Source organism: Pteropus alecto, unplaced genomic scaffold (assembly GCF_000325575.1).
Source record: "Pteropus alecto unplaced genomic scaffold, ASM32557v1 scaffold131, whole genome shotgun sequence".
Lineage (NCBI taxonomy): Eukaryota > Metazoa > Chordata > Mammalia > Chiroptera > Pteropodidae > Pteropus > Pteropus alecto.
In genome coordinates this window covers 14,378,666-14,391,399 of record NW_006434709.1, presented here as the reverse complement: position 1 = coordinate 14,391,399, position 12,734 = coordinate 14,378,666, and the positions used below count along the sequence as shown (strand labels likewise).

General features: G+C 32.6%; 1 protein-coding gene across 3 annotated transcripts in view; it reads right to left on the bottom strand.

Moving 5' to 3' along the window:
* The window catches only part of ASB3 (ankyrin repeat and SOCS box containing 3), an 86,309-nt gene that overhangs the window by 17,006 nt on the left and 56,569 nt on the right, over positions 1-12,734 (bottom strand). For all 3 annotated transcript variants that reach the window (XM_006909602.3, XM_025045164.1, XM_025045165.1), the window contains exons 8-9: positions 6,388-6,645; positions 1,635-1,768 (exon numbers count right to left, since the gene is read on the bottom strand). In XM_006909602.3, coding sequence (XP_006909664.1) covers positions 1,635-1,768; positions 6,388-6,645 — 392 coding nt within the window. The remainder of the gene's footprint in view (positions 1-1,634; positions 1,769-6,387; positions 6,646-12,734) is intronic.

Below are 12,734 nucleotides of genomic sequence, written 5' to 3'. Positions count from 1 at the left end.
ACACCGTTGATATGGATGAAACAAAAATACAAACAGCTGCCAGGGATAACTCACTTTCTTAGGAAATAGCACTCTCAAATCATCTCACCTCCTAAACCAGAAAACAGACAGTAGGAACAACAGGAGTCATAGGAAAAATGACAAGTTCAAATTTTGGATATGTGAAAATGTGGGATACCAAGTGGAGATATCCAAAAGGCAGCTGGATATGTGGGACTGGAACCAAGAAAAGCAGTCTGGCTACAGAAATAGACCAGCATTAGGTACATTAATACTTCTGAGAAAGGCTTTGCAAGTCTTCAGCAAAATAAAATCCTCTTAAGAGATGATGATTATTACCCTATACAAGCTCTACCTAGTGCCTAATTAAACAAGAAGTTCTTGATGAATTCAAACTGCGGCAGGGTAATGCACTCGTGCTCAATTTTTACCTTCATATGGACAAACTTACCATATGTTAAATTCTTAAGAGTAAACTCTCAAGAATCTTTCTAATTAATATACTGCAATGATTCTCCCATTTGGTATATGCTCCCTCTTTTGATTTTCTGTTCCCAAGTCCACTGTCCCACATTTTACCTGTTCTGAATTGATAGTTGTTCTCTACTGCTGCAGATACATAATAGTAAAAGCAGGTTCAATTCTCAACATTAAGAATTACATGCAAGTGAGTTTTTCAACATTATCATTAAAAAAAATTCTGGCTTAGATTACGTTTTTCTTCAACAGAAACCCTCTAACAGTTTAAATATACCTCAGTTCAAGAGTATATTTTCCCGAATGTCTGTTTTTGAGAAAATGTACTTAAACATAATTTCCCAAGAAATTAGAAGACATTTCTACATATACATAAGTTCACTTGTTAAAAGCCTATTCAACATGTTTTATAAAGAGTTATATTTAACATAAAAATATCAGTGAAGAAATAATTTTCCTAACTTAAGACATATAATCTGGTTAACAATATAAAGTAAAATAAATCTGAATAACTATTAAATAGGAATACTTTGCACATATTACGTTTAAACTGGTTTCCTTGTGTAAAATCTACAGTGCACTTTTTAATTTTTTAAACTAGCTTAAAAACATTTTAATAAATGAGAGTAAGTTGAGAATTTGTTTTAAAACAGTCATATCAAATATCAATCAACTCACAGAATTTTCACTCGGCTCACCTCCATAGTTATATATACAAAATGGCAGCATACATTCAATAAGGACAGGTATAAATAAAGGATGGTTAATATTTCCCTTTTAGAAGTGATAAATATTAAAGAGAGAACACAAATACAGACTTGCCCCAAAAAGGAAGATTAAGTTTAGCTTTTTTCTAACCACAAACTAAATATTCACTAATAAGATTCTTAGGACTCACCTTTGTTTATATAACCTTTACTAAAAATAAAAAGATATAATTAAATAAAAATATCAGTAAATGTGATTTTTGTTAAAGTAAATTACTATGACCTCCTCGCAACTTCCCCATCCCATCCTTTCCCCACATCAAGAAAATGCAAATGATGCCTAATTTCAATGTGTTTTCCAAAAACTCTTATCACTTAAAATTACAACACAGCCAGACAAAGAAGAGAAGAAAAAGTAGTGAAGTGTGTTTTAAAATGGTACTTTCTTACCAATATGTTGCTGTAGAGCCCAAGAGGAGTTTGAGGCACGAGCAGACAGCATCTTTTCAACAGCTGGAGGAAGTCTCCTCCAATTAGTAAACTCCAAAGTGAAGATAAGGGTATCATCGTTGACTGAGTCAATCCTGTATTAGTAAGATGTTAACACACCATTAAACAAAAAATACACCAAGGATTCATTCTGAAAACAAACATCACATACCTATTCTTACAACATCTTAATATGGAAGGCAGCCAAAAAATATTCATGTAACTGGAGGCAAGTTCAATGGATATAAATAATCATCTACAGGTTCCTACAGGAAACTAAACTGACTCTGTGTGTGTTTGTCCAATAGATGACAAAAGGAACCCCCAATCTTGTATAGGGTGGGAATATGCCATCCCATTTCCCAACAGTAGTTGTAAGAAAAGACAGCAACAACACCAGTGTCATCAGTGGATTTGCAGTCATCTACTCCCAAATGGACCATCTTACCACATCTAGACTGGTCAACCTTACAGACAAATAATTCAACAGTCCTGAAAGGATAAAGTCCGAATACCCAAAGTTATCCCTAAACTGAGTGTATGAGAAAGATGGCTTATTTCTACCCAGCTCCCAGGCATGTACAACCTCCTCTAATAACCTTCACCATTATATATTTAGCTCAAAAGGAATTACCAGGATAAGTTTTGTCTCTAAGAACTGAAAGAAGGTATTCAAGGCAAACAGTTCAGATTTCCTACCAACCTACTCAAAAGAAACGATCCTAAATTTTATAAGCACTTGAATCCTAATGGAAAGAGCACTGGTCTAAGAAAAGTTCTGATTTCTAATAGGACCTCTATTACTTACAATCATGTTGGTGAAACTCTTTAAGCCCTACATACTGGTCTCTAAAATTAGAATAATACTTAACCTGTCTATTTCAGGGGACTATTTGTGAAAATAATATGAAAAAATATAGTAAACATACATTTAAAACTATAAAATGTTATACAACTAGAACTGAATTGAAATTTTCAGTATTACATTTTCAGTAGGCCTCATAACATGAACTGTAGTCCAAGCTTAAAGAGAACTATAAATTCAAACATGATTACTCATCACATAGATGCTCCCCTATTACCACACTGTTTGAAGAAAAAGAAAATAATTAGGGCCTCTAGTAATTACTTCAAAAACAGAAATTCTTTACAAAGTCATTTTTTGGAGACAGTACCAAGCAAGGACTAAAGAAAGAGGAAAAAAACAGAAGGAAAGAAAAGAAACTGAATAATACCCTAAACTTGTCATCTCAAAGACAACTTATTTCTTGTAATTCAGGGTCAAAGTATCCTTGAAATGACTGATTTAGAGTATGAAAATTATTTCCCAAATTCTTAATTCTCTAATATGCAAACTTATGTAATGAAGAACTCAGTGTTGCACAAAGGCCTTGGGAAAACATCTTCTTCTCACAATTTATCCAGAAATACTGAGAATAAATGAAATGATAAAGTATATTCGAAGGTAAAAAAAATCTCCTTGCCTTTCTAGAAACCCCACACTAAAGATTACTTAGTTCTGGTTCCTTATTTCTTTTTTAATGGTTCCATTTTTCTATGTTAATGTGCTTTAAGTCTCACTGGGACCAAATACAAAGTCATTTTTATGCAGTTAGCTAAACACACTAGAAATAAATCTGTTTACGTAGCTTTAGTTAATGTAACGGTGAATTTATTTTACCAATGCTGATAATGCCACCGAAGTGTTGTTATTATACTATACTGACCATTACGTTGTAGAAGGCAGCTGTACAATCATAAATGAGTGACAGTTAATCAACTAAAGGCACGGATGACATTTACTTTCTATTACTTATTACATTCGGCAGGGGGTGGGGGGGTACTTAGTCTTGCATTTAAAATTGAAAAAATATTTCAACTTGGTAGATTATATTGTGACAGGCAATTATTCAGCCAGATACATTTTTTTAAAACTGTTTAAGACAAGTACTATCTAGGAAAGACATTTATAATTTACATGACAAAGATTAAGCAACAGACTAACGTGTATAAATAAGATATAACTAAAATCCACTTTAACAGCATATTGGAATTTTTATGGGAGACTTTTTCTTATAACAGTCTAAGAATGTAAATTTGATCAAAGAAAGCAAAACATTTATCATATTCAGTGTAAACAGTGCCTTTATCCATTCAATAAAAGATCAGTAAACAAAAATTTGACCACGTTAAACATTTTTATTGCTAAAGTGAAATTTTCACCGTATTTTTTCTAATGAATATAAAGTGACTAAAGTTACTCCTTCTGAGTAAACTATATACAATTGGCATTCTCAATTCAGATAGCTGCAAGTTTTACAATTTACTTCAAAATAATCTTACTGGTTCTTAACTCTTGTCTATCCTAACCTATCCAATAAATATAGCTCATACCCAGTGGATTAATTCTCAGATGGGCTATTCACACTGGGGGATGGGGACCTGTATCAGAACTGGGATGGAAGAGTATATTTTACAAAGCCTTCTAGGAGAATAAAGCTAAATAATTCCCTCTTCTTCCAGCAGTCTATGTAGGTGACTGAGGAGGAAAAGGAAAAAAGCAATGTTTAATTTTTTTCCCTTCATAGGTTCTTCATAATTTAGTAAAAAGGAGCAAGAAAAGTTGGCATAGATCCCCCCAGGTTAGGCAAGGGATTAAGGTACCTGAAAGTAAGTAATATAACTACTATATCCCTGTGGATACACAGGGCTAAGGTGGCATAGCACAGTGGTTAGAGAGACAGACTTGAGCCACACTACAGGACAGCCTGGGTTCAAATCTAAGCTCTAGCATTAATAAGCTGTGTGAGTATGTTAATCACTCTGTGCATCAATTTTCTCCTCAGTGAAATAAAAATAATAGTATCTAGTGTATTTTATATTACATGTGTTAATATGGTAAAGAACTTAAACTAGTGCCTACTACGTGTTAGGCAGTATTCTAAGTTTTGATTAAAGAAATAAATAAACTAGAAACCAGAATGGAGTGTGAAAGGTGAAAGTAATGGACAAGCAATATGGAATCAGGTTAGTAGCTTCAATAGAGGAAAACAAAGAATGTGGCTGAGAAGAAAGTGGGTGCCTTGGGGACAAGGACCAAGTGGGGTAAGAGAGGAAAGGGAACACACTATCAGGGCTGTCCGCAGCTACCCATGTGTCGGGTGGAATTTCAAGCACAGTCAGGGAGTGAATCCTAGAATGGTGAGGGCCAACTGCTGCTAGTTGTCACAAGCCAGGACACAACGATAAAAGTTAAAGGTCAAGGGTACTTAAATAGCTTTGTTAATAGCTAAATAGAGCATTCATTAGCAAATGTTTATATTTCACTATTTGTTAAGACAAATACACATATACAAATAACTTTTAAAAATCAGAATTTCTTAATAATCTTTATATTTCATTTAATTATCTTAAAATCAATATTTTTATGAAAATTTATTGGAAAAGTATAGAGAAAACTGCAACAATGAGCACTTGACAGGTAACATTGTATTATTCAGCTGCTGTGGAAATAAATACAATCGGGGACTAAACCTGTTGTAAACTATAAACAAAAAGTAAAGTGGAGATCAGAAGGTATATCTAAACTTTGCTTTTATTTCTATATTCCCCAAAGCACCTACCACATAGCAGTTTTTCTTTACAAACCACATATCTGAAACACTTAGTATCAGAAAGGGATGATAATCTTAAGCATTAAACCTCTGCTTAGTAAAAATTCCTGAATTCTATATAATGGTAGACAGAATTTAAAAAGTGAGATACTGGGATATTTCCAAATAAAGACCTGTTCTTCACACACAACGGGAGAAGTCACCAGGTGGAAGATGGAGTCCCCAGAAATGCAAATTAAATTTACAAGACCACTAGTGTTGCCTGCATAAACCCCAAAGAGGATCTCTTTTTAAAAGATAAACTCAAATAACAAGATATCAAAGCATCTTTCTGCTGAAACACAAAATCTCGGTATTTGTCAAAACATTATTTTAGTAAATGGTAGTTTCTGAAGCACAAAAATTAAGCCTTCTAGATGTTTTACTGGAATTTTATTAAATACCCATGTTCTCTATTTTCCTGGAGATTTTTATTCTGTTTTCTCACTTAATTTGAATTATCAAGCCAAAAGAGTTCTCTCTGCTGTAATTACCTTCTCAGTCCCAAATAGACACTAACAACTTTTGCAAAGACTGGAGGCTAATAGAAACAGTTTTCCTCTTCTTGTCTAAGAAAAATCCAGACCAATTTTCATATAATCACTTGTAAGAGCTGTCCTTCTGAGAAACTACCTAAAGTAAACAAGTTATGTCCTCAGCTACTTCGGAAATTAGTATTATTGTAGAACAGGAATATTCCATCTAGTTGACTAAAGGAAAGCAGAAACCTCCAAAGCAGCCACAACCAACCTGTCACAGGCATTTTAAGGAAAACGTGAGGAAAGGCCTAAGTGGTAGAAATATCACTCTCAGAAGAGTTCGCTGGCATCTATCCCTTTCTCTTCCCTTCCTGTTCCTACTTACCTTCTCCAGGAATCTGTCCTCACATTCAATCTCTATATTAGAAGCCTCCCAACTCCCTTATCCCAACTGAGCCATCACAGTCACACACACACAAACACATACACCCTCCTCCCAACATGGGATCTCAAGAAAGTGGGGAAATTAAAGGTATTATATTCACTCAAAAAGATAAGGTCTACTACAGTAGACTTTCTCACCAAGAACTGCATAGTAGATTCAGTGGATCAAATCCAGCAAGCAGAAGAGATGGCAACCATTCCTTATATTTTGTCTGTGCTTTAATTGCATGATTTATAAATTCGGATATATGTTTCCACGGTGTCAACGGACAACCTTTCTTCAAAAAGTAGCGAAATACTGAAAATTTTTCATACTTCAGGCAGTATGCCAAATGAAGTTCATTTAACTGGGCTCCATATTTCAAAAGAATATTCACAATTCCTAAGAATTCACAGCTCCACCACAAAAGAAAAAAAAAGAAAGAAGTTAGACTTTTACATTAAAAAAAACAATTGTTACAAATAATAGTAGTTACAGCTGGAAAATAAGAACAGCAGATGAGATAGTGGATGGTTTTTACATGTCTACTGGATTTAAGACTAGGGGTTTAGGGAAAAGTGACAGTTTTACTTTTTAATATATAACTGCCTGCATGGTTTTTCATTTTCAACTATGCACAGATAGCTCTTAGAATTCTAAACTTTCACCTTAAATAATTTTTTAAATTATCAATGACAAACAGAAAACTCTTCTCAGATTGATCTCTTTATACAATTAAGTACCTCTACTACAAAATACTTGCTAAACAAAGTTATTAAACAATGTGCTTTGTCCCTAAAGACAAAAGACTCATTCTAGGAATCACTAAAATGCCATTTTGTTTAGCAATAACCTTAGTCAATTTCCCCTTTACTTTCGAATTTCTAATGGTTAAAAAATATATATATATAGAAAAGCCTTTTTTAATGAACAAAAATTTAACTTATAGCTTTATATTTATAAGTTAATCTTCTTTATCTAGCACTTTTACAGAACAAAAGTATATCATTTTGTACCTATTACACTGGTTACTTTTTTTACAAAAGAAATTATCCAATACTCATAAATTGTGGTTAATTGATTGAAAATAAGTGTAACCCTTTTTTGGGAGAGCTAACTGGCAAGATGTATCGAAAGAAGTATCACAGCAAAGCTATACTAGCACAAATTCTGGACCCAGCCTGCTCAGCCACCTACTAGCTATGTGACTCAGAACAAGTTACTTAACCTTTCCTAATCTTATATAGAACCAGCACTATATAAATATTTGTAAAATAAATGTTATGTAAAATAAAATACCATATAAATTAAAATAAAATATAATGAACATAAATCTTGGGACTTTATCCAGGAGATATACTGTTTTTTTAAATTATATCCTATTTGCACAAATACATTAAGCAGAGTATTATCTATAACAGCTTTAAAAAGAAATTACCTAAATGTTCTACAATAGAGGAGCAAATTTAGTACAAAATATGATACGGTCATCAAAAACTGCAATTATAATGGTTGTGTGACCACATTTTAAAAACTTTATAATTTTAACTATAACAAAGCTCAGTAAACATAATGTTCACTATGTAGACAACTATGAAAGGCATATGAAAGAATAAAATTATTCTCCCTTTGAAACTGGCATTAATGCTATTTTAAACAACTACAAATAAAAAAGAAATATTTCATTAATCATAGTACTATAGAATCTAAATAAGTAAGAGGCATTATAGATAAAATGTTTAAACCATTGTCATGTGAGACCAACTACTTCTGAGGACCTATGTACAGAAGTTGAAATGGAGATTTTAAAGCAGTTAAATCACTATATAGATTAGTAAAATATCATCTGACCCATGTATATTTTTATAAATCTATTTCATTTATTCTCTAATTTGTGCTTCTTTTCTTTAGTTAAAGATTAAACAGTATTCTTTTTACTTTTATATTATTTGCACAGCAATTAGAAAAGGAAATCTATAATTATAAAATTTCTTTATAAAAATCAATAACTGTTGTTTGTCTACTATCTTGCTAATTGTTCCTGATAGGAAGTCCATCATTCATATCATTGTTCTTGAAAACAGCCCTGTATGTTTGCATTTTTTTCCTTTTACTGTTTTAAGACAAAGGAAAGTTGCGAGGACTTGTTACTAGCAGTCTGGCACTACAAGAAATGTTAAAGGACATACTTCCGACTGATGGTTCTAGTTATCACCAACTTATTTCAACCACTTTGACCTCATTTCACTGGCTCTCATTATTTTGCCTGTAGTTATTACTTCCTGATTCCACTACAGACCAGACAAGCTACATATGGGCTGCTGAACGTCTTCTAAAAATTATGCAGGTAAACTGCGAGTAATACTCAAGACATTGCCTCATTACAAATGTGACACATAATTCCCAAAAAGCTTGGCAATTTTCAGGGCACATGTGTTTACATGTGTAATTCAAGGACTGATTAAATTCTTCCCTCTGAAACCATTTTTAGTGCTCTGAAACCATCAATAGCCTAACCATAGATACTTGAGCTCTTAATGATTTAGCTCCTAAAGAGGACATACTTTTGCTCCAGAGTACAAAGATAAATGTGAGCCTTAAATGCACCCTATTAGATTAAGTGCTACAGATTTTGTTTAGAAAAAATTACGAAACCAAGAGGATTTCTTATTAAAATTTCAACATAGCACCTAAACATGTGGCTCGTGCTAAGAAAATTTAAGAACAAGGCCAAAAGATAAACCAATCCATCTCTAAAAGATGAGAGGAACATGTGCACACATTCCTTATAACAAACCTTATTGAGTATTCTGTACCAGATACTATGTTAAATGTTTCACATGGAAGATGCACCTTAATCCTCACAACTAAGAATTAGTCACAAAGCTAGGAACTGGTAAAACTGGTATAATAATATTAAACCAAAATCTAACAGTGACTATGATACTGCTAAATGTTTCCCAAAGTATGGTGTATGAAATACTAGTCCCTGAAAATGATCCATATGAAAAAGGCTCCGTAATGAAAATATCTGAAGAACCCTATAGTATACAGTGAGTCCAGAAAAGGGAGAAATATAGAATAAACTTATTTTTAAACAGTATGCTAGTTACAGTTTCCAATTATAGGCTTAAATGTTTTTCTTCAACTTCCAGAAATATTTCAGAAGCAGCAGTTTTAAAATTAAAGCAAAGGATCCAATCAATAATCTGAAAAAAGCATAATAAAGAGTATGAAATGCCCCAAAACTTTATGAACACAAAAAAGTATTCTATTTATTATTGTAAAATAAGTTCATCTTATGTTTCCAAACTTCTCAGACTTTTGTAGATTCATTGCCCTCTTAGAAATTCACAAACCACCACCATGAGAAAAATTCTTAGAAGCCTTTGAAGAAAGAAACCTATTTAATATTGCTTAACCCTATGTTTCTCAAACTTAACTATTTTATCCCATGTAATATCTATTAACATTCTACAGAATTAATATTCTACAAAAACACATTTTGGAAAACCCAGCTCTAAACTTCTTCCAATTATCACATTGCCTTGTGTTAAAAGAGACAAAAACACACTCCTAAAAGACTGATAAAACCTGCTAGTGCTACATTATAGACCCTTTTCCAACAAAACTATCTATTATGTGGCAAAAAATAAACATATAACAAACTGGAGAATCATAAAACTTTGTCAGTATACCCTGAGCCATTCTGGGAAGGCAATTAAGAAGGTCTCAAATATATGTGTAAGCTCCAGAAACACAAGCATCTTCAGCACGCTATTGTGACCTTGATTATTATATGTCATTGAGCAACAGAAGATCTTCGGGCTTAGACAACCTTTGGTTAAAAGATAAATTACATGAACACACATATGAATTGTTCTTAAGACTTAAGCAAATTCTCTCTCAAGCACTGATGAAGAATCAGAAGAACTCTTCAAGTCCTGGAGATTAAAAAGAAATATTCCATCCTATTTAATCCCTGCAGGATATTAAGACCTGTCCAAAACATCCACAGAGATATTTGGTCCTTGATATTTAGTCCTAGACTAAACTGTCTAAAAAAAACATCTGCTCCATGCCAAAAGGTCCTTGATATTTGGTGCTGTACTGAAAGGTCCAAAGAGACATTTGGTCCACACCCACACATCCATCTCATCTCATGTGCCATTAGCAGCTAAGCTACCAAGGCAAGAAGGGTAGTTATTAATAATACAGCCACAACACAATTACTGGATTAATAAAACATGACAGTTTTTTTATGTATGAATCTTGTAAACCAAGTATATAAATAAACTTTATGGGTTTTCTGACTCAGGGATGTTTTCTAAGCATGGACATTTTGGACAGGACCAAATATCAAGGACCTTTTGGGATGAACCAAATGTCTCAGTAGACATTTTGTACAGGACCAAACGTCCACTAATCTATTTAACATAAATATCAAGAAATAATTGTGACACATTAAGAAACTGCTCATTAGATAAACAGTTGAAATCATCAGATACTAAGAAAGAGGAGAGGTTTAAAACCTAAAAAAGCAATGTCTACACCTTATCTTTGGGCTTGTACATTTTCCATCATTCTGCTCTTTGAAATTCAAAATTGTGCACAGGAACAGTGCCTAGATTAAAAAAAAGCACTGTAAAAGGAAATTTGACATGTCAACAAGATTTATTTTAAACAAATAGAAATGGGCAAACATCCTGAGCAATTTGTGTTCAATTAGCCAACTAAATATCTAACCAACTTATTAGTTAAATTATCAAAGTAAGTTTTATTGAATGGCTTTCAGCCATTAGCTGAAAATAAAATGAAGACAGTAGATCTTATTGGATGTACCCATGTGTGATGACAAGGACAACTTCTACAAACTAATATGGTAACAATAATCAATATCAATTCAAAAGACAGACCAAATCAGATCAGTTGAGCCATGATCGCTTATATTTGTTCAAATTGTTCTGAAATTTCTCAACTTCTCTCCTCTTTCATTTTTCAGTTAAAGGAGTCTTTTTCTCATCTTTTCGCATTTAAGTTGAATTACTCAACTGTGCCCTTGAAAGACTGGCTTTCATGTTACCATAGCTATTAACTTTTTAGCCCCAAAGGACAAAGACTGTTTTGTACAGTGGTGGAGGAGCCACCGTTCCATCATGCCTTGGAGTGGTGAGAAGGGCTAAAGGTCACTGCTTCAAATGGAAGCTCATCCTCTCAAAGGGATACCCAGAAAAATGTTTTAGAATGCTAATCCTGAGCTAAAAAGTTAAACTGGCTGAATAAAACAATAAAGAAGAGAAAGCTTAAAACTCAGATCCATTATTTATATTTATTATTTTCATCACCTTTGATATTAATTATACTATTTGTAAAAGCAAATAAAAGTTTACTAAACACAACAGGCCAACAGTGCAAGGAAGGACACAAATACCAAATTCTAGATGTCAGAGAAATATCAGAAAATATACAAATGAGAAAATAAGTTTTTAATTCATTAACATCTAAAGACATAAAAATGTTGATTAAATCTTTTTATATAATCTTACACCAAATGAACATTACTGTAACAACACTTTGTTGCTATAAAAATTAACTTTCAAGACTTATATCACTAAACTTATCTTATTATCTATTATCAAATCTCTCCAAATTTGATATCTAATCATTAATTTTGGAAAATGGAGTCTTCCAGTGTCCCTAGTACTATTATTGTGACCAAAATGAAAATTCTTATTATTTATTGGTAAATGGAATATAGGAAATCCATACATTGTTTCATTAAGGAGCAAGTGAACATGATAATTATTTTAAATGAAAATTATATTAAATTATCCTTGCTTTTTAAATGAGAATTCTAGTTAATTTAATTTTTAGGTACATGACTGTAGAGAATCCAAATTTTAAGATGCACACTGATTGAAAGAAATAACAAAAAATTAACAAATTTTTCCATTTTAATTTTTTCCCCCAGATAACTGGCTACATTACCTTCTTAACATACTAACACAAAACGTACTGGGAGAATGAGTTTTCTTGCTTAATCAGCAAAGTTTTATACAGAGTTCCAAAATACTCAAACAATATTCACATCACACATACAGTGACTGACATGTGAATTAACAGCTAATATAAATGTACCTCAGTTAATATAAACGTACAGTACAGGTACTAAAATTTTAATTTATGTTAATTTCTAGATAAATGGAGGATAATAGGAGAGATTTTTGAAATTTTTCTACTATGTGCCAAAAACAGTGCTATGTACTAGACTTAAATCAACTCCTTTATATACACACATTAAATACGAGCATATATGAGTATAATAACTACTATCTTTTAGATTTAGCCCTTGGGAAAGGTTTCCTCTTCAATTAAATTCCTCACAAAGTAGGTGATAATGGCAGAGATGTATAAAAATTAAGTCTATTGCCAAGGGTCCCAGGCAAACAAATGAAAAGTCAATTAGAAAGACTAGGAGAAGTAACTTCCTGAAACATTTTGATGT